General features: G+C 40.6%; 1 protein-coding gene and 2 pseudogenes across 3 annotated transcripts; all 3 read right to left on the reverse strand.

Annotated features, from left to right (window-relative positions):
- Window positions 1-2,646: 2,646 nt before the first annotated feature.
- LOC311342406 (extracellular calcium-sensing receptor-like) lies at window positions 2,647-6,029 on the reverse strand (the record flags this gene model as incomplete). The annotated part of the gene is made up of 8 exons (XM_084467244.1): window positions 2,647-3,560; window positions 3,663-3,786; window positions 3,885-4,112; window positions 4,245-4,523; window positions 4,645-4,851; window positions 5,022-5,291; window positions 5,469-5,555; window positions 5,724-6,029. The coding sequence occupies 8 exons, from the start codon at window positions 6,027-6,029 to the stop codon at window positions 2,647-2,649; spliced, it is 2,415 nt and encodes an 804-aa protein (XP_084323370.1).
- Window positions 6,030-8,331: 2,302 nt separating this feature from the next.
- LOC311342155 (extracellular calcium-sensing receptor pseudogene) lies at window positions 8,332-9,420 on the reverse strand (annotated as a pseudogene). The gene has a single exon. The product of its transcript is annotated as an extracellular calcium-sensing receptor pseudogene (transcript).
- Window positions 9,421-10,095: 675 nt separating this feature from the next.
- LOC311342407 (extracellular calcium-sensing receptor-like) lies at window positions 10,096-19,454 on the reverse strand (annotated as a pseudogene). The gene is made up of 5 exons: window positions 19,171-19,454; window positions 11,344-11,524; window positions 11,094-11,180; window positions 10,672-10,941; window positions 10,096-10,539 (listed from the first exon to the last, which is right to left on the reverse strand). The product of its transcript is annotated as an extracellular calcium-sensing receptor-like (transcript).
- Between the last annotated feature and the right edge of the window lie 3,141 nt (window positions 19,455-22,595).

Genomic DNA, 22,595 nt, shown 5'->3' on the forward strand with positions numbered 1-22,595 from the left:
TCAGCGCCAGTCGGCAGTAGCGGTCGATGCGGTGTCTACTCTTTATTATGTCTATGGGTGACTGGAGGTGCTTTCTGTGTTCCTTTCGGGTCATAGATTCATGTTGGGTGACATGATATATTGCCAAACCAAGCATATTCCAAAAAATGCATTTAGGTGATTTATGAGAATGAATTGTGAATTGTGAATTGTTTCAGATACAGTACATTTATTTAATTTAGCCTTTGTACTGTGACATGTATAAAGTAGTGTACAAAAATGTTCAACATCTACAGCCATGATTGTCATGGCATTCAAAGTATTGGAATATTTGAGGATTCTGTTGAAGGACCGCAAGCCCTTTAGCCCACGCCAATTGGTAGGCAGTAGGGATGTGCATCTCATCATTGGGGCCAATGCGATATGCATCTCGATGCATTTCCAATGATCTGATACATTAATGAAACATAGGAAACAACTACCAATGTGATTCGACACAATTTGAATCAACTCAATGCGTTTTAACACGATACAATGTGATTCAATGCAATGCAAAATAATCTGATATTCAATTCCCAATTATTTCACATTTTTCTTAACCTAAAAAACACCTTAAACCAGATCTTGTTTCCTGTTCTGTCTCCAGTTACACTTTTATAACACCTTACACATTTAACAGTTAAACAATCTAAGAATGATCAGCATTTGCAATGTGCTGTAACTAATGCAAGCAGAGGGATGTGCTTCTTTCGCAGGTAGGCTAACTTGGCAATAAGCTGGAAGAAGGGGTGCTGTTTCCATATGAATGATACTTTTTGTATGTATATATATATATATATATATATATATGTGTGTGTGTAGCGACTAAACCAATGAATCCCATTTGCCATTATCTCTGATACAGAACTTCGAAGATGCTATAGCTGAACTTTTGCAGGGAGACACAGCTACTTTGCTGGAAGCGAAGTGCAAGTGGTGGAGTTATGCAGGGCTTCCTATTTTGTTATGAAGAGAGGTTTTGATTTGAACAAATGTATTTCTACATTAGCTACACGATTCTGATGGACGTTCGGACGTTGGTGTCTGGACTGGACGTTGTAGCTTGTATTCACATCAGCTACAGAAAAAGTTTAGTTTGTGTGTGTGCTTCAGATGCCATATTTTAATTAGAACTCAAATACGCTGCCACTGCTCATTGTTTATTTGTTTTCAGTTGCTTTCATTGATATGCACGGGAGTGAAGGAGAGAAGAGGATGGAACTGGGGGGCTTGGATCTCGGGGCTCTTGCCAGTTTCTAAAGAGACAAAGAAAAACAGGTAGTCACATGAGGTATTCAGAGCCTACGGACCGCTGGGATAGGCGGCCGCACCCTAACCCTAACCTGGCAGGGGAGGGAGAGGCGGCAGTAGCTCAGGAGGTAGAGAGTGTTGACTGGTATCCTGAAGGTTGCTAGTTCGATCCCTTGCTCCTCCTAGCTGAGTGTCGAGGTGTTCCTGAGCAAGACGCCTCAACCTGACTGCTCCCGACGAGCTGGCTGTCGCCCTGCGTGGTTGACTCCGCCGTCGGTGTGTGAATGTGTGAATGAATGGTTGTAAGTCACTTTGGATAAAAGCGTCAGCAAAATCTCCTAAATGTAAATGGGAGGGTCTTTGTTATTCACTCACATGTGCACACACACATGAACGCACACGCATACATACAGAGAGACAGGCACACTCAGAGATACAGATAGACACACCAACTATGTAAAAATGTTAAGGGAGGGGTCCTCTATGTTCCTGAAAAGTTTCAAGTTCCTGCATTCCTCTTACGCAGACTTGCGATGATCGAAATGGAGCAATGGTACTGTGACCTCAGTCTTTGAGCTATCGGCACACACTTTTTACACACGTGTTCAGGAGCCTGGCCTCTATGTGCATGGCAAGTTTTTGCTTCCTTCTAAAGCTGACTTGTGATTGATGGAATAATGTTCGCAAATATTGAATTTTCCATAACACAGAAATGTTTTACTAAATCAATACCAATTCCCAGATCATCAGATAAGTCCATTGATCCTGGATATGAAAACTGTTACTCATTTCATGCTTTGGTTCTGAAGGATGACACAAAATTTTCACTGTACAGCAAAATCAGAGGGACATTATGGGTCATTAAGTTCAGATTTTCTTTTACCTATCGGCACCAAATTTTGGCACAGAGATATGTATATATATATACCCCAAATTTGAAAAATTTTAACCAGTCCACTGTGGAGATATAGGCATTACTAATCCGGAATATAAATAATAATACCCAAACCCTAGAATAACAATAGGCATCCACAGTAAACTGTGAATACCTAAACCCTAGAAAAACGTATCCACAGTATGTATCCACAGATACACTGGGAATACCTAATTATCCTTGCATATTCTGGTAAAAAAATAATAAGTGTCATCACAATGTTGAAAACAAGATTTATTCTCTCTATGTTGAATAGTCAAACTAATCATACAGATCAATAAATTAACTGTGGTTGTTATTTGAGATCTGTAATGATTTAAAACTGCAATTTAAAATGTTATAATATAAGTTATAATATGAAGTAGGTATTGAAGTTATTAGTTATTAAATTATACTAATTGAATCATTTTTTCTTTTAAAAAGATTGCCAGATAACCATGTTTTTATGATAATGGTTTTCCTCGCCCCATTAAAGCTTTTTTTGTGTTTTTCTCAGGCTTCAGGATTATTATGTAACACTTTGGTCCAAATAGGGCCAATAATAGCCCAAAACTGGAAGCTAGAATGGCAAACACCTCTACAGCATCTGCATATTTCCCAGGAGAGTTGATATAAGCTGGGATGAAGGCTATCCAAACAGCACAGAAGACCAACATGCTGAATGTGATAAACTTGGCCTCATTGAAGTTATCTGGTAGATTCCGTGCCAAGAAAGCAAGTAAGAAACTTAGAATAGCCAGTAAGCCAATATAGCCTAGTAAAACTCCAAATCCAACTGTCGACCCCACTACACACTCGACTATTATCTTGTCTTTGTAGTACTGTGTGTTTTTATGAGGAGTTGGTGAGGATGACATAAGCCAGGTTGTACAAATTGCTGCTTGTATTAAAGTAAGAAATACAACTGTCCCTCTCTGTTGCATTACCCCAAACCACTTCAGATTACCACCACCACCTGGTTTGGAGGCCTTGAATACCGCCAGAACTACCATGGTCTTCACCAGGATACACGAGACACACAGCACAAAGCTGATCCCAAAGGCTGCTTGCCGCAACTGACAAGTCCACAGCCTTGGGTAACCAATGAAAAGCAAGGAGCACAAGAAGCATAATTTGAGTGACAGCAGAATGAGGAAGCTAAGCTCTGAGTTGTTGGCCCTGACCACTGGCGTGGTCCGATGATGAGTGAAGATTCCAAAAACAATAGTGCATAAAAGTGTGCCAGATAATGATGCAGTGGTCAAGGAGATGCCAAGGGGTTCCACATAGGAAAGAAACTCGATGATTTTGGGTTCACAGTGATCACGTTGGGGGTTGGACCAAAACTCCTTTGGACAGCTGGTACATTGTGTTGAATCTAATGGGAAATAAATAAATGGAAATTAAAATTGTATTACTTGTGTCTGACAATATATGTACAATAGATGTACAGTGTAGAAATATATTTGTGCAAACAAACCTGTCTTATTGCTAATTTTTCCTTCTGAACAAGGAATGCAGTCGAAGCAGCAGACAGGTTCACCGTTCTTTCTGGCCAAGCGGGTGCCTGGTGGACAGCTCTCACTACACACTGACCTGGGAGGCTAAGGAGCGAACAAGTTGATTGCATTTAAAAATATTTCACCTTTTATATTATGATAAATTGAACATGTCAAGGATATTAGGTTGATTGTAAGCAAACCTTTTTAGATTCAAAATTCCAAAAGATTTGCTTTTCCTCAAGGATAAGATTATCTAGTCTTGAAGCCAATTCATTGACCTCGCCCACATTTTTAACCTCTGTGGTTCCATTTGACAGCCACATCCAGTTCATCACATCATAGATTGGTAAAACATCCCCACTTTCATCAAATGACACTTGATCACCAAAATCTGTTGTGAAATTGACCCTTTGCAAGTAATTTAACAGCTGTTTTGTAGGAAACGAGTAAAGAGTGAGACAATTTACGTTGTACAATTGAGTTGTCAAATCGACAATATATTAAATCATGGAAAAATAATGTCATTTTTATTTTCTAATGAAATTTAATTGAAAACAGACCTGCCATGGCTCTAGTCCCTGTAAACTGGCACAGCTTTGCCCTTTGAAAGGCCCTCTCCCTGGAACACACTGCAGACTGTCATGTAGAGCATGTGCCAGGGCATATACTGCCTTGTACACATTGTACTCTGGCCTGAGGTTAGACAGATCCAGGAATTCAGTCTCTGTATTCTTTAGAATCTCATTCCCTGTACAACGTTTTTCCTGAGTCTGCCCTTCAAACTCCATGCCAGGGGATACAAACTTGCACTGAAATGCGTGCTCCCAAAACTGCTTCACCTAAATTAAGGGGGATTCATAATCAAACATAATTATCATGCATAGGTCACATATATTTAAAAGTATTCATACAAGATATTTGATTGTGATTCTGAATCAGTGTGTAAAATGAGACCCGCACTAAATTGTTGTCCTGGCTGCTGAGTGTGTCATTGTCAGGGCGTATTCTCAGTAGGAAGTCCCTGAGGCCTGGTATCTCCCCCCGGCGGATTGCAATGCCCAGAGTGCCTGCAAGAAAAGGCATGTAGCTGGGGGTCTGTAGAACAACGGCTGTAGTCCAAGCTTCACTGGCCATCCACTGTAGGCCCGTAACATTCTGCCTTACCACCTGTGGATTTTAATGCATTAAGTGTATCAAGTTTAAACACCAGTAATGCATCTACTGCAACATATTTGTGCTTTTTAATCAAATTTCACTAGTTATATTTAAAAGATTAGCTTACAGAATGTGCAAAAAAAAATCTCACTACATCCCTATCAATAACACAAATCACTAACCTCTTCCATGAGTTTAAGCATGTTGCTTTGATGTGCAAAAGCAATAACCACACGGGATGTGGATTTCTTCATTATGCCAACAATCCTTTGCAGCTCATCTACATCGTTACTCTTAGGTAGAGCCTCTAGATAAGCCAGACAGCCTCCCCCAGAGAGGGCCAGGTCTGACTGGAAGGATCGGGCAACGTTGAGTCCGTAGTCATCATCACTGATTAACAGGCCTAACCAAGTCCAGTTAAACCGCCTGAGAATTTGGAGCATAGCTCGCACCTGTTTTAATACAAAAAATAAAAATAGCTTGTGGAACATGTGCACTTGTGCAACAGTCTAAATATTTACAGACATGTTTCAATATCTAATTCCCATTTCAAAGCTGAGTCGCATGCATGTTATTTATGATGCTTCATGGATACAAAAATCTTTCCTATGGTAAGGAATGCACTCTACCTGAAATGCATCACTTGGAATAGTTCTAAAGAAGGAAGGGAACTGCCTCCTGTCACTCAGACAGGAACATGTGGAATAATAACTCACCTGTCCAATGTAAAGATAGAAACAATTGTTACAATTTATCTGCCTAAATGTCATTAGAATTGAATCGGCTTTGGCTTTTGACTTAATTATCTTTGATTAGTAATTTTAAAAGTAATGGCAATCATCAACCAGAATCTTTGTCAGTTTATAAATTAGGTTTCAACTTACCATTGGTACCCTATACAAGCTTACTATGCTAGAAATAGCAATAGTACGTGTTGAAGAAGAATCTCCTACAATTCCAAGCACAGGAGGATAGCCGTAGCAGCTCTCACTTAATTTAAATGGCTCTCCGCTGCCGCTGGTCATAGACAGAGCTGCACTCAATGCATTCCATAGGTTTCCACAGCTGTCATAAAGACTGTATCCCAAGGATACATTAGGAAGCAGTTTGGAGTTTCTGTTAATTTCATCAACAGCAAATGCCATGGTCTGGGCTTGTCTGAAACCTACATGACTAAAGCTAAAGAACATAAATGATTACATTTCTTTTATACATAAACAACATTGTCATATAGTGAAAATGCCTTTATCAACACAATATTAGACGTACTCACCCAAAGCAAATGGGATCGTTTGGCTCTGAAGTAAAATACAGATCAGAAGATGCAGTGTAAAAGTTACAACTAAAGATCCCTCCCAGAATAACATCCCCAGACTTTTGCATTCCATTCAGATTAAACTGTCTCTTTGATGTACAAGAGAAGGGACCTGTTGAAGACATATGAGAGGAGAAAGAGACCAAAAATAAACATACACAAATAAGCAAGTGTGATCCTTTATGAGCTCTCATGACTGCCCTCAAATCTGACCCCACCTTTCTGAACTAAATGATTTTTTAAACACAACTTTTTATACAGTTTAATGCCATCCCCTTTGCCAATTTACTCTTTTTTTATTGCTGTATCTATCAAGGCTAGGCAGACATTTTGGGGAGGGAACTGGACTTCATTACCATAATAGCATCAAAGAATGAATAACAATTGTAAACATCCAACAATTATACTGCTTCCTTAATGAAAAAGCTTTGAATACAGTGTTTTTTATCGATATCTTGTGCACTTTCATTTCAAGTGCCCCTCTCGCATGGGAAGTGCTTTGGCAAAATTTGCTCCTCAACGACTTTACCCCATCCCAACGATTCCACCCCCCCTGACATTTTCTTTTTACTATTCATTACCAAACAATAACCAAACCACCTTTAATACCAATTACATTTCTATGGTACTATACTTCCGAAATGGAGGCATTGCAAGTGTTGCACGTTGTCGAAGCCCTATATAATGACCATAATTTAGTTCTCTTAAATGTTGCAAAAATAAGTCATAATACAAAAGGTACTTGCAATTATGTGTTTATTTAACTGGTCAAATCTTATAATTATAGGATGAAGGGAACTTTCTTCCACTACACCTGGGTAGTGTCTGCTCTGAAATTGGCCACCACGTGTATGTAGATCTCCTCAATTGTATACATATTTTAAAAGCAACCCTGTGAATACACAGGAAGTGGATTACCTTTTATTGTTATTGTTGTTTTGTTTGGTTAAGGAGTGGATCCAGACACATAAAATGTACTGAAGCAGTAAATGACAGGCCGTATGACCATATCTATTGGAGAGTCAATACAAACGGGTTTTAAAATCCCATGTAGGAGCCAACTCATCTTTATCAAAAATGATTGGATATTGTACCAGTTGACCCTCCACACGCCACTTAGGCTTGTGGCTTTTCTGGGCTTCTCATACACAAAGACAAAGGTAGATGTAGAAAACTGGTTTATTACAGAGTTGGAAGTTTTGTTGCATGCAGAGCAGGTGTTGAATACTGACATGCCAGATCTATCTTCCTGAGTGTGTGGTAATGGCTGGCTTATCCTGGGTGCCTTGATTGCCAAAAGCACCACAGGTGTGCTACCTCCACCAGCCCCAGAGTCTATTTAGCCTTTATCAGGCCAGGTGAGGCTGGTCAAATCAAACGTCATCCACACACCTCAACATACCTCCCTCCAAAAAATAAATACAAACTCTATAAACTGAACTTTTAACAGGTTACCAATACGATACCTTAAATAAAAAACAACAACCCCATTGTCCCCAAACCCTCCCCATCTGGTGGCTGGTCTATTTTTTTTTACTACTTTGTTACGGAAATATTTGTCTAGACTTTAAAAAAAAACTGATTTGAGAGTGGCCAGATGGAGGTTTCAGAAGACTATTTCAACAAATGTATTTCTACAGTGGCTAAACAATTTTGATTTTAAAACCTTAACAGACACTTTGTCAAAGTGTCGTTGTCAGACTGTACGTTGGAGCTTACATTGGCTACTAAAAAGTTTTAGCTTGTGTGTGTGTGCATCAGATGCCACATTTGAATTAGACCTCCAATACGATCAGCTGCCGCCGCTCAGTGCTGTTCCTTTGTTTTCAGTGGTCCATTGATATGCACAGGAGTGAAGGAGAGAAGGATTGAGCGGGGGGGGTAGGATATCGGGGCTCTTATCAGTCTCTACAGAATTAAAGAAGAATTAGGCTTGCATAATCTGGTAAAAATTAAGTGGTGTCGTCACAATGTTAAAGACAAGTTTTATTCTCTCTTTTGACAAATGTTGGACAAATTAATCCTACAGATCTGTAAAAGAATTGCAGTTATAATTATAGATCTTTAATGATTTTAAACTACGATTGAAAATTAAGTTATAATAGAAAGTAGGTATTGTAGTGATTCTACTCACTGACTAAATCTCTTCTTTCATAAAATACCCAGATAACCCTTTTTTATGATCTTGGTGTGCCTCGGCCCATTATAGCTTTTTTGGTGTTTTTCTCAGGCTTCAAGATTATTATGTAACACTTTGGTCCAAATAAGGCGAATAACAGCCCAAAACTAGAAGCTAGAATGGCAAATACCTCTACAGCATCTGCATATTTTCCAGGAGAGTTGATATAAGCTGGGATGAAGGCTATCCAAACAGCACAGAATACCAACATGCTGAAAGTAATAAACTTGGCCTCATTGAAGTTATCTGGTAGATTCCGTGCCAAGAAAGCTAGTAAGAAACTGAGAATAGCCAGTAAGCCAATATAGCCTAATAATAATCCAAATCCAACTGTCGACCCCACTACACACTCAACTATAATCTTGTCTTTGTAGTACTGTGTGTTTTTATGAGGAGTTGGTGAGGACGAAATAAGCCATGTTGTACAAATTGCTGCTTGTATTAAAGTAAGAAATACAACTGTCCCTCTCTGTTGCATTACCCCAAACCACTTCAGACTACTGCCACCTCCTGGTTTGGAGGCCTTGAATACTGCCAGAACTACCATGGTCTTCACCAGGATACACGAGACACACAGAACAAAGCTGATCCCGAAGGCTGCTTGCCTCAACTGACAAGTCGACAGCCGTGGTTGACCAATAAAAAGCAAGGAGCACAAGAAGCACAGTTTGAGTGACAGCAGAATGAGGAAGCTAAGCTCAGAGTTGTTGGCTTTAACCACTGGGGTGGTACGATGATAAGTGAAGATTCCAAAAACAATAGTGCATAAAAGTGTTCCAGATAATGAAGCAGTGGTCAAGGAGATGCCCAGGGGTTCAATATAGGAAAGAAACTCCATGGTTTTGGCCACACAGTGATCACGTTGGCGGTTGGACCAAAACTCCTCTGGACACCTGGTACATTTTGTTGAGTCTAATAAACAACATGAAGTAATTACTATTTAGCAGTTGAGTTTGACAATATATGTACAATAGATTTGCATTGTAGAAATTTATGTATCAAACAAACCTTTTTTATTGCTAACTTCTCCTTCTGAACAAGCGATGCAGTCGAAGCAGCAGACAGGTTCACCTTTCTTTCTGGCCATGCGGGTGCCAGGGGGACAGCTCTCACTACACACTGACTTGGGAGGCTAAATGGGGAACAATGTCATTGCATTCAAAAAAATGTCCATTTCATGTGATAATAAATAAACATGTCAAGGGCAATGGGTTGATTGTAAGCAGACCTTTTTAGGTTCAAAATTCCAAAAGATTTTGTCTTCGTCAAGATTAAGATTATCGATTTTTGAAGCCAATTCATTGACCTCGCCCACATTTTTAACCTCTGTGCTTCCATCTGAGAGCCACATCCAGTTAATCACATCGTAGATTGGCAAAGCATCCCCACTCTCATCAAATGACACTTGATCACCAAAATGTGTAGTGAAATTGACCCTTTGCAATTGATATACAAGCTGGATGGCAGGAAAGAAGAGTAAAGAGTGAAAACATTAACATTGCAGTATTGAGCTCTCAAATCTACATCATAATAAATCACAGGAAAAAAACTGAATATAATGGATTTTTATTGAAGACAGACCTGCCATGGCTCTAGTCCCTGTAAACTGGCACAACTTTGACCTTGGAAAGGCCCACTCCCCGGAACACACTGCAGAATGTCATGTAGGGCATGTGCCAGAGCATATACTGCCTTGTACACATTATACTCTGACCTGAGGTTAGACAGATCCAGGAATTCAGTCTCTATATTCCTTAGACTCTCATTGCCTGCACATAGTCTTTCTTGAGTCTTTCCTTCCAACTCCATGCCAGGGGTCACAAACTTGCACTGAAATATGTGCTCCCAAAACTGCTTCACCTAATAAAGGGGAATTCATGAATAAGGGGGATTCATAAGCAAACATAAGTATCATGTATAGGTCACATATACATTGAAAAGTATTCCTACAAGATATTTGCTTGCGATTCTGAATCGGTGTGTAAGGTGAAACCCGCACTAAATTGTTGTCCTGGCTGCTTTGTCTGTCATTGTCAGGGTGTATACTCAGAAGGAATTCCCTGAGTCCTGGTATCTCCCCCCGGCGGATGGCAATGCCCAGAGTGCCTGCAAGAAAAGGCATGTAGCTGGGGGTCTGAAGAACAATTGCTGTAGTCCAGGCTTCACTGGCCATCCACTGTAGGCCCGTAACATTCTGCCTTACCACCTGTGGATTGGAATGTATAAAATATATAAATTGTTTACTCCAGTATTGCATCTACTGCAACATATTTGTGCTTTTCAATTTTACTTTTGGAAAATCTTTCCTATATCCCTATTCCTAAGAAAAATAACAAACCTCTTCCATGAGATTAAGCATGTTGCTTTGATGTGCAAAAACAATAACCACACGAGATGTGGATTTCTTCATTATGCCAACGATCCTTTGCAGCACCTCTTCATCTTTTCCCCAGGGAAGAACCTCTAGATAAGCCAGACAGCCTCCACCAGACTGGGCCAGGCCTGACTGGAAGGATCGGGCGGCATGGATTCCGTAGTCGTCATCACTGATTAACAGGCCAAACCAAGTCCAGTTAAACCTCTTGAGAATTAAGAGTATAGCTCGTACCTGTTGAAATGAATAGCCGGTGTAACATCTTGTTTGAATATTCCCTACATGTATGAATATCTAACACATTGCAAAGCCATAATATGCATGCAGATAATTGATGACGCGTCATGAAAACTAAAATTGTTGCTGTGGTAAAGAAAGTGCTATACCTGAAAGGCATCACTTGGAATAGTTCTAAAGAAAGATGGGAACAGCCTCCTGTTACTCAGACAGGAACATGTGGCAAAATAACTCACCTGTCCAACATAAAGAAACAATTGTTATGATCCATCTGCCTGAATTTATTAGAATTTATTTGGTCTTGTCTTTTGACTTGACTCATTTATTTTAGTAATTTTAAAAGTAATGCCTATAATCAAATGGAAGCCTTGTCTGATTGGAAAATAGATGACAACTTACCATTGGTACCCTGTACAAGCTTGCTATACTAGAAATAGCAATAGTTCGTGTGGAGGAAGTATCTCCCACAATTCCTAGCACAGGAGGTTTCCCGTTACAGCTCTCATTTAATTGAAACGGCTCTCCACTGCCACTGGTCATAGAAAGTGCCGCACGTAATGAGATCCCTAGATTGCTACAGCTATCATAAAGATGGTATCCTAAAGATATATTAGGAAGCAGTTTGGAGTTTCTGTTAATTTCATCAACAGCAAAGGCCATGGTCTGAGCCTGTCTGAAACCTACAGGATCAAAGCTAAAAAACAATAATTATATAATTCAAAATCTTTGTACACAAACATAATTGTTCTTTCTGAATAGTTCAAAAGCCTTGATTGACATAATCCTAGACATACTCTTAGCAGAATTTCTAAATTTAATTTTGCATGTAAACAACATTGTTACTCACCCATAGCAGATGGGATGTTTTGGCCCTGAAGTAAAGTAAAGTTCAGAAGATGCAGTGTACAAATTCATCTTAAAGATCCCTCCTAGAATAACATCTCCAAACTTGTGCAATCCATTCAGATTAAATTGTCTCTGTGATGTACAATAGAGGGGACCTGTTGAAGACATAAAGGAAGAGAAGGGGAACAGAAACAAACCAACACATATGAGCAAGTGTGATTCTTTATGAGCTCTCATGACTGCCCTGTAATCTGAACCAACCCTTCTCAAACTACATCCTTTCTTAAAGACATCTTTATAAACAATGTCAAATGTCATCCCCTTTGCCAATATTTTTTTTATTTTATTGTTTAGCCTATCAAGACTAGGCAGACATTTGGGGGGTGGAACTGGATTGCATCACAATAATGAATCACTCAGTATCATACATTACTAATATAATAATTCTAAACATCCAACATTTCTACAGCTTCCTTCATGAAATAGCATTAAATTTACATTTTTCTTACCTTTATCTTCATCTAAGAACACAAGACATCTTTTTAAGATATCTTGTGTTCTTTCATTTAATTTGGTTGTTTAGCACTAAAACAGGTGCATGGGTGTAGAGTCAGAGGGTGTATGTGTATTTTTTGCATGTGTATAGTGTTTTTTAATTATACAATTCAGTGTTTCACCTTTGCATTAGTCACCAAGGTGTTGGGAAAATATCGTCGGTCCAATTACTCGAGCAGATAAACTGAGACGGAGAGGAGATCAAATTTGTCAGCACAGGGCCTCGGATTTATTTGGTGAAGTAGCAAAGGTTACACTGAGTCCTAAAGCATAGGAGATCGATCGAGCGAGAATGTCCCTAACAGCGCTGAGGTCGTCTGGAGCTTCACCTCCGTGGAGGCTCCGCTTCAGATGAGCATGATGGTTCTCTGTGTGTGTGTGTTTTATGTGTTCAGAGCTGGCGTGGGGGTTACCCGGGTCCAGCTCCCTGTTCAGCCCCCTAACCTTGAGAAGGGCGGGAGGCGCCCTGGGCTGTGGTTAGGCTATGTGTTAATTACTGTGATCTAACGGTGGGATATCTGACCGTATTCTGGGTTGACTTGACCTTACGGGCCATGACATAAAAGTTGAAAGGCATACTACGTTCTGGGTTGATTTGACCTTTCGGGCCTTGACATGAGAAAAGTTGAAAAGGCATACCATAGATGTGATGTGTTTGTTTTTGCCCATCAAAGGCCATTGTAGAAGTTGAAAGACATGGCGGACGTAACAGCCTATTTGCGTAAAGTGTTTTGCCTAGAATTTTTTCAGGCCTGGTGGCACGCACCGAAAAAACCTAAGCGGACGAGGCACGCGGGATGGCATATTGGTGCAGTCTGTTTTGGGCAGATGGCGCAGCAGGAATTCTGCAATTTATAATTGTGTCCAGATGTTTGTTCACTTGGTATATTGAGCCTTAAAAAAAATGACAAGGAGAGGATTACTTAAATAAAGGGCATTTATTGCATAAAAATAAATCATGAACCCAGTAGAGCTGTCAATCTTCCTCTGTAATCCCATTAGATTTTCATTCCTTATTATTTTTAATTAACAAATTATATTTGAATTGTTAATGCTTACTATGTTCCTCTTCACTGTATATACAGGCATGGCCAATGCCACTATTAAACGTTCTGCCCACTAGAGGGTATTCTAGCAATAAAAATGTCTTTCTTGCCAAGTAAATAATAGGCACAAAAGGTTATTATATTAACACCGCCTCTCGACAGCGTGAATAGATGTGTTTTTGTTGTGATATAGAGCACTGATTGCCGAATTTGAAACAACAACATAAATTTTATTCGCACAAAGGTTGATTTTTTTTTACGGCTCTCACCAGCCAATATATTTGTTTAACCAATTACAATCTGATATCTTTGTCATAGTGACCATGGACACTGTACTAGTTGTAGGACATGGTGGAGGTAACAGCCTAATTATGTTTCTCAACACATAGGACCCTATTTTAACCGTCTGAAATGCAAGTATGAAACACGAAACGCAAGTAGCTTTGTGGGTGGATATCTGGCGCTGTTGCTATTATACCAGTGGATAAATGAGTCTTGCGTCCGACACAAATCTAAAATGGGCTGGTCTGAATACCCATAGGTTTGTTTTGAGCGTAACGTGCAATAAACCAATGAGAGTTCTCCCATCTCCCATCCCCTTTAAGAGCCATGAGTGCATTTGAAGTTGACAAGTTGATATTTTGTCTCCTCTGAGACAGATGCATAACCACATGAATTTCAAACTTCAAATGGCTCAGTTTAGAGTCAAATAATAGGCCTAATTCACACATGGAATAGCGTTTTATTCTACAACTTAAGAAACACTGATTCGTCATGTAAATTTCGGCAAAAACAACTTAACACATATGATATACAGTACTGTGGGTCTATTTAATGATATGCGGCATATAGATTACCTGTATTGTATACATTATCGACTTGTGTTCATAATATGCATCCCCCCGTTAATATACATTGCCATGGACTGTATTATGCGTTACGTGTTTAGTTTGCATGTGTTTAAACAGATGGGTGCACACACGCCAAACATCACCCGCATTCATTCATTCATTCTTTTAAACACTCATTCGCCGTAAAACTATTTTCTCATGATCATATTTACTGTTTTCTCACAATCAAATACTCATCAATCCTAAAAGTTATCGGCTTGTACACAATGTCTGTCAAGAAAATATGTGTTTGCTGTACGGTGTTTGCAGATGCATTGATGAAGTACAACTTCTTACCGCTGTATCAGCTGTTCTTTCCCAAATAATTTAACCAACGTTATCATTCACCCTAAAACAAGATTTAGTTTTGGAAGGCTGGGATATACTTTGCTCGAGTTTATTATTGTTATTATTATTATTTCAATGCATGGCATAGCTTACTACAGTGTTCATTCATGCAGCCCCTATGAATTTTTTTTTTCCACAATCCACTTTCTATGCAGTTTCACACATGAACAATCTTTGACATAATATTTCAATTAGGCATATTGTTTGCATATTTGTGCTGTGTATAGCCATGTGTGTGCAGCTTATGTTGTAGTTCCGACCTGTCATGGCATGGCAAAATAGCAACACCCACTGCGCTATCCGCTAGTGCATTCAGACGAGGTATTTGCCGGTCAGTGGCGAAATTGCCATTTGCACCGTGTCAATCTTAATCTAGATTAATCTTGGAATTAATCTAGATTAAAATGGCTCATTTGAATTCTGCCGAAGGCATTCATAATATGTGTGTGCTACCTAAATAATGACTAAAAGTAAGTCTTTGAGAACGGGTTTCTCAAGCCAGGTGGTGCATTAGACCAGGGGCTCATCTCCTGTTTCCAAAATGCATCACAAACTCAAACGCGGGGAAAATATAACGGCGCCGGGACGCGCTCTCACTACAGGTCCATGGGACGCTCGTCTCCGGTGCGCATCGCGGCAGCCGGGGCGGCGGTGTTGACGGCAGATGGCTGGTACGCGTCCGCCTACCGCCGTACCAAGGCGGGCAGCTCGGAGGAAGATTTGGATTATTACAACAACAACACCAATTATTTTGACGCTCTGATGTCACGATCACCCCAAAACGTGTCATCGCTCACCCAAGTTGTTTCTATTATCATTGCTACATTGTCTTCAGCATATGGCGCGATTATGGACAGTATATTTTATTAAACACTCAGCTTCTGGTTAATTCAACTTTGAGAATAGATTAACGGCAATATTTTTTTTATCGCCCGATAAGAGTCTCGCGTTAACGCAGCACGTTAACGCCGATAACGGCCCACCACTAGTAGAAAGTCAATTGCGCTGGGTGCAAGATAGGGCCCATAGTGTTAGTGCAGCCATAGTGATAAACTACAATCATAGATATCTGTTATATGTATTGATCATTCATCTTATATCTTATCTATGAAGGTATTATTGTAGCAAAAGTCTTTAGCATGTGTACACTAAAGTCACAAATGTGTAACAGTAAATTTGAAGTCGCAAATATTTATTTTGCATGTGTACACTAAAATCACAAATGTATAACAGTAAATTTGAAGTCGTAAATATTTTTTCTACCATTGTAAACAAAATAGGGGCTACGAGTTCACATGTCCTTTATTACAGGTGCACAAATCCTATCCTGTACATCACAACTTCAAAGAGTCATGCACTTGACACTTTTGCTCCAATCATTGCAGCGCAGTTGGTGGAAAACACATTTGCACACCCATGTTTCATATTCTGAGAACAAAATTTGTGCATTCGTAAACCCAAATGTGAACTAATGCATCAGAAGTTGCACATCTGTGAAATATTTACTCACAAATAAAATGATATAGATCGCTATGTTCATTGAGCATTTAAATGAGCAAGCACAAGTCCATCGAGTGATTTGTGTCCATAGACACAGAGCATCTGTGGGTGGGACAAAATTGCAGCATTATCCAATGAAAGTCGCCGGTGTCGTGCCAATGTAGTTACCCCCGATAAAACTTGTATCTTTTGCCGTGGGAGCGACTATGCATCCAGTGCAGGTGGAAGTACACACTACACTTCAAATTCACCCATGGCTGAATTAAAATATATATTTTTTCTAAATGTTGGTTATCAACGAGGTCTTATTCTTCCTTTATTCTTCCTACGTGTTTACGATCTTTATTCATTCATTGCACCACGGACGAACTGACAGCGGTCTACTGAAAACCAGCTGATCGTATTTTAGTCCTATAGGCTAATCCACATTTCAGTTGCAAAATCTGCAGATGTTGTTGCAAATTATTCAGAATAAATAATAGTAATAACATTGATCATGGTTGGCCTAATAATGTAGGCCTATCGCAATCATTAGCTGCTTTCACATGTGACCTCCGTCTTTTCTCGGTATTTGTGGAGCAAATACCCTCGACCGTGAGGGTCATTCACACTTATTCACACTTGACGCCCGAAATGCGGACATCGGTGTTGCTCAGACATCAGTAGACTCTCCGGATGGTTTAGGGGGGCGGGCTTGCAAGGGGCGGGGTATGACGTAGGGTCTAAATTCTCAAAAGGCGGGACATGACGTAGTATAATTGCGGCCGCTGTCACGTTGGTTTGTTGTTGTTTGACCGCAGACAGCATGGAAGCAGAACAGGCAGAACTCACTGCGATCTTCTTAACTGTTGTTGCAGCGATACATCAGATATTTCGTTGCATCCACAACATCTGAGGCATCGATGAAAGATTGGAGCATGAGCTACAAACCAATAGAAGGAATGATGAATAAGAAAGGCGTTGCGAACGACTGCGTTACCGGCAAAAGAGATAATTAATAAGCCTTACCATGGGCAAAAGCGCCGGTATTCGTAGCCTCTTCTTTAAGTTCTACCTTAACATCTTGCGTTGGTAAGGTTGGTCTGAAGCACTCGTATAACCTTCTTAGCTCTACTGTAGTGATGATTCAGCTCCTGCAGTCTCCGCCACTCTACAGTAACCTTTAGAAATCCCCGTTGCGCATGTTCATTCCAAGTTCACATCCGTAGCCAGTTGAGACCAAATGAAACGGCATGTTTGAATTGAGGATATTGTCTTGGCTGTTCTTTATTTTGGGCCGTGGGTACAGCAGGCAAGGTCAGCTCGACTCGACTTTGTTCAATTCAAAAATGAACAAAACTGTCTTCTAAATTAAGGAAATAATACTGGGAAACGAATAAACCATTATAAACAACGAGTGAACTTAATAAGCAATCAAAATACTTTTTTCAACCACCGCCTCTTTCCCTTGACATTTAGTTTTCACCTGACATATGCGACAGATGTTTAAGGCAACCTGGTCGTACAGGAATCCGTGAAATGAGTCTGTCTACGTCCCGTATAGTAGGCCTAGCCTATATTTTAATTTAACGTCTTTAATGGACGTAAGAGACCGCACGGGGATGGACAATGGATAATGAGCATTATTTGTCGCTCGTAGCGGCCTTGTGGGGTGCCAGTCGTCCCCCCCCCCCAGATCGTCTCACACAAATCCTGGTACTGGCAGGTTTTGCGTTCGTTCCCACTTTTATTTGTTGTGGTCTACCACGGTGGTGAACTGCTTTTCGAGGGATTTTAATTTTGTGATGAGTTGTGTCCTTCCCTTCACAATTCCCATTTCAGCAAGCTTCTTCACCATACGGTCGTACATTACTGCGTCTTTCGCAGTGCCTTCCCTTCATATGTGCGATCACCGCACTGTCGGCCCTCAAAGTAAGCAGCTGAAAAACCTCTTTGTGTTTCCAGGCCATTCTCGTTTTGAGTCGTATGTCTCCTTGCCTCTCCTATATATGCAGCCTGCTCCTGGCGTGTTTTTTGTTCCCACCCTAGGGCGTGTTTCCGCCGTAGTGGCGCTTGAAAACATCAACACGCCCACTAACGTGAAGTGCGAAATGCCGACATTCTACTGCTCATTTACATATAAGGTAATTAGCATTTCCTCTGGAGAAAATACTACGGAGGTCAGGAGGTCCAATGTCAGGATATGTCATTCACATATACGGCACGTCCGTAGAATAGACAGATGCACGTCCATATGTAAAAGCAGCTATTGTGCCTTTCATTACCCAACACAAATAAATACGAAAAATAGCCAAAATATGTATCCCTTCTCTATAATGCACACTGAATGAAGAATATACATGTTTATTATTTACTAGCCAAAGTTATAGGGGACACATATTTTGTCAGACTACTTTCGACCTGCCAAAATATGTATCCCCTACTAAATGCACACTCTCTGTCCTACCATCAAGTGCTTTATTTAACATATACTAGGTGCGTAGCCACATAAGGGCCAACGTGGGCCAGTGCCCACCCTATCAGAAGTGCCCAGCATTAACCTGAAATTCAAGGAACCAAAAAAATAGCCCATATTATAATGTCATACAAAATTGTGTGAGCTACATCTTGTTTGAATTAAGTTTCATCATGTTACAAATATTTACAGAATTGCTCTTTTTGTTCATTATTAATATGCTTGAATTTTGCAAGCTATTTAGGCGGCCACAGTGTGCGTCCGTAAGCTGTGTCCACAATCGCTGGAACTTACAGCAATTCTGTTATGCTGGGTTCACATCAAAAAATGATTTGGCCTGTTCACGTCGTCATCTGAGTTTGAGAGAGGCTTCCTCTTGTGACCGCCATTTTTCTGTTCTGCCAATTCATTCTCAACCATGGCCAGTCTTCACTTGTTGTGGAAGTACCAGAGACGTCAGAGAAAATGTCGCTCTAGATCTAAACAATAAGATTATGTAATATTATATAAAATATCACGGCCAAAAGCTGTGTGTGCCTTCTGGATGATATTATGAATCTTAACGACTGCTTCAGGTTACACTTACACTTCCACATCAATCTGAAGTCCATATTGAACAGCGACATGGAGGAGAAATGGATTGTTGCCGTTTGCGGACTCCTGGAGCTCCCGCCGGACTCCCGGACTCCTGATGGCGCTCCTCCTGGGGGAGTCTGCGAGCTCAGCTCTCAGCTCTCCTCCGGCGGCAGTGGAGCTCCAGGAGTCTGGGAGCTCTGGTGCCGGAGGAGCTCTGGGAGTCCGGGAGCTCCCGGAGCTGAGCTCCGCAGCTGTCTGAGAGTCCGCACCGGCAACAATCCCTTTCTCCTCCATGTGGCGGTTCAATCGACTTCAGGGAGTCAAAGCCAAAGATCCTTTCCCCCAATTCCTTCTTAACCATGCATGCATGCATGTTGTGCCTTAAATTCCCCCCGGGGTTGAATATGGATCAATTTATCAATGTAGCCTATTATTATTTGCCATTAATCGTCTGATCTGTGATGAAATAATGTGTTGTTGAATTTTGGGACAATTGCTGTACTGGCAATATCTGAATCAAAAAATTTATGTGAAAAAATAGTGGCCCACCCTACTTCGCAAAAGTCCACCCTGTTGAAAAATCGTATTTATTTGTGTTGGGTAATGAAAGGCACTATAATTGCGATAGGCCTACATTATTAGGCCTACCATGATCAATGTTATTATTATTATTTATTCTGAATAATTTGCAACGACATCCACAAATTTTGCAACTGAAATGTGGATTAACCTATAGGAATAAAATATGATCAGCTGGTTTTCAGTAGACAGCTGTCAGTTCTTCCGCGGTGCAGTCCATGGAGGGCCCGGAACAGCCCTCAGTAGGGGCATCCTCCACCAGGAAAACAGGGCATATTCCTCAGACCCCCTGGGCCTTGAGCTGCTGTGCTGGCTGGCAAAAGTGCGACTGGGACTGGGCTGCTGTGGGATGGATCCAAGGGCTTCTAGCTGCAGGCAGCTGCTCTTGGCGGTTGCTATAATGCCTCCCCTGTCCTCCACAGCAACTGTCGTCTTGGAAAGGGCTGTTGCTGGGAGGTGGCTGGTTGACTGCTGTATTTCAGTATTTTCCTAGGGAGCTCTTCTGGGTCATAGATGCCCCACCTTGGGTGACATAACATATTAAAAATCGGAGTGTTCAAAAATTGTGTTAAGCAAATATGTGAGTGAATTGTAAGTGAATTTCAAGTAAATTAAGAATATTGTCTAAATCTATAGCCGTAATCTCGGATCCAGAAGTTTGACAATGTTATAGCTGAACTCCTGGAGGGAGACTGCACTGTGCCTTTGCTGAGAACCAATAAGTGGAGGGGTGGCAGTGGCGTAAATATCGACGGTGCAACCGGTGCAGCTGTCCGGGGCCCAGACACCGTCAGGGGCCCATGGAGGAATAAAAAATAATGTTTTTGTGAATGAAATAGCTCGGGGGCGGGTCGTATGGGAGGAGGAATGATCATTTATCCAAATTCCAATCATTCCAATCATTTGTTTACCCATGTGCGATTGCTACCCCTACTCTCATTGGCTGAATCGTTGAGAACGTTTTAGACTCAATCAATATAAGGTCGCGGGGAGACAAAGCTCTGTTGGTTTGTATATTTTATTTTCGTAATGGTAGGAAAAAACAATACTTTATTAAAGCATGCAATTGTGATGTAGAACAAAATAAAAAGAAAACAAAGTGCTTGCATGATATTGAAGCCTACAGCGATCGTTAGTTAACTTGTGTGGTGTCTTGTCATTTGTTTACCCGTGTGCCATGGCAACGCAATTCCTACCTGCTGTAGTAGTACTCTCATTGACTGAATCTTTGGGGGGGCATAAAAAAAATATTTGCACTGGGGCCATCACCATGATGTTACGCCACTGAGGGGTGGAGTTACGCAGGGTTTACTATTTTGTTAAGGAGATATTCGTCTAGACTCGTAGAGAACCTAATTCGAGAGCGGCAAGATGGTGGTTTTAGAAGAATATTTTAACAAATGTATTTCTACAGTAGCTAAACTATTTTCGATTTTAAAACCATAATGGCCACTTTGTCAAAGACGTTGGTATCCGGACAGGACTTTGTAGCTTTTCTTCACATTGGCTACAGAAAAAGTTTAGTTTGTGTGTGCGCCTCAGATGTCACATTTTAATTAGACCTCCAATACAATTAGCTGCCACAGCTCAGTGCTGTTCTTTTGTTTATAGTGTCCCATGCAGGGGTCATCCCTATGTTCCCCGGGTCCTATGTTCCCCGCTTTGTATGTGACCGGGGAGCGAATGTGTTTTTCGTAGGTGGAATCCGGAAGAATCATGAATATTAGGGTTACGGTTATGGTTAGGGTGAGGGTTACGGTTAGGGTGAGGGTTACGGTTATGGTTAGGGTTAGGAGTCAGCGTGTGAGTTTGCCTGACAGGCTGTCTGTCCAATCCTAGCACTTGAGGCAGAACTTTTTCCGGATTCCGCCTACGAAAAACACAGTCTTGACCGGGGAACATAGGTACGCTCCCTTCCATTGATATGCACAGGAGTAATAGAGAGAGAAGGATTCAACCGGGGGGCTAGGATATCAGGGCTCTTATCAGTCTCTAAAGAAACGTAAAGAAAAAATAGGCTTGCATAATCTACTAAAAAATAAGTGGTGACAATGTTGAAAACAAGATTTATTCTCTCTTTTGACATATGTTGGTCAAACTAATCCTACAGATCTATAAAATAACTGTGGTTCTAATATAGATCTGTTATGATTTCAAACTACAATTTTAAATGAAGACATTACAGAAAGTTGGTAATGTAGTAATTCTACTCACTGACTAAATCTCTTCTTTCAAAAAGATTTACAGATAACCATGATTTTATGATATTGGTGTGCCTCATCCCATTAAAGCTTTTTTTGTGTTTTTCTCAGGCTTCAGGATAATAATGTAACACTGTGGTCCAAATAGAGCCAGTAACAGCCCAAAACTGGAAGCTAGAATGGCAAATACCTCTACAGCATCTGCATATTTTCCAGGAGAGTTGATATAAGCTGGGATGAAGGCTATCCAAACAGCACAGAAGACCAACATGCTGAATGTGATAAACTTGGCCTCATTGAAGTTATCTGGTAGATTATGGGCCAAGAAAGCAAGTAAGAAACTGAGAATAGCCAGTAAGCCAATATAGCCTAGTAAAACTCCAAATCCAACTGTTGACCCAATTACACACTCGACTGTTATCTTGTCTTTGTAGTACTGTGTGGTTTCATGAGGAGTTGGTGAGGACAGCAAGGTTGTACATATTACTGCTTGTATTAAAGTAAGAAATACAACAGTCCCTCTCTGTTGCATTGCCCCAAACCACTTCAGACTACCGCCATCACCTGGTTTGGAGGCCTAAATCTAAAATGGGTTGGTCTGAAACCTGTAGGTTTGTTTTGGGCGTAATGTGCAATTATCCAATCAGAGCGTCAT

This window comes from Micromesistius poutassou (genome assembly GCF_964030765.1).
Source record: "Micromesistius poutassou genome assembly, chromosome: 4".
Taxonomy (NCBI): Eukaryota; Metazoa; Chordata; class Actinopteri; order Gadiformes; family Gadidae; genus Micromesistius; species Micromesistius poutassou.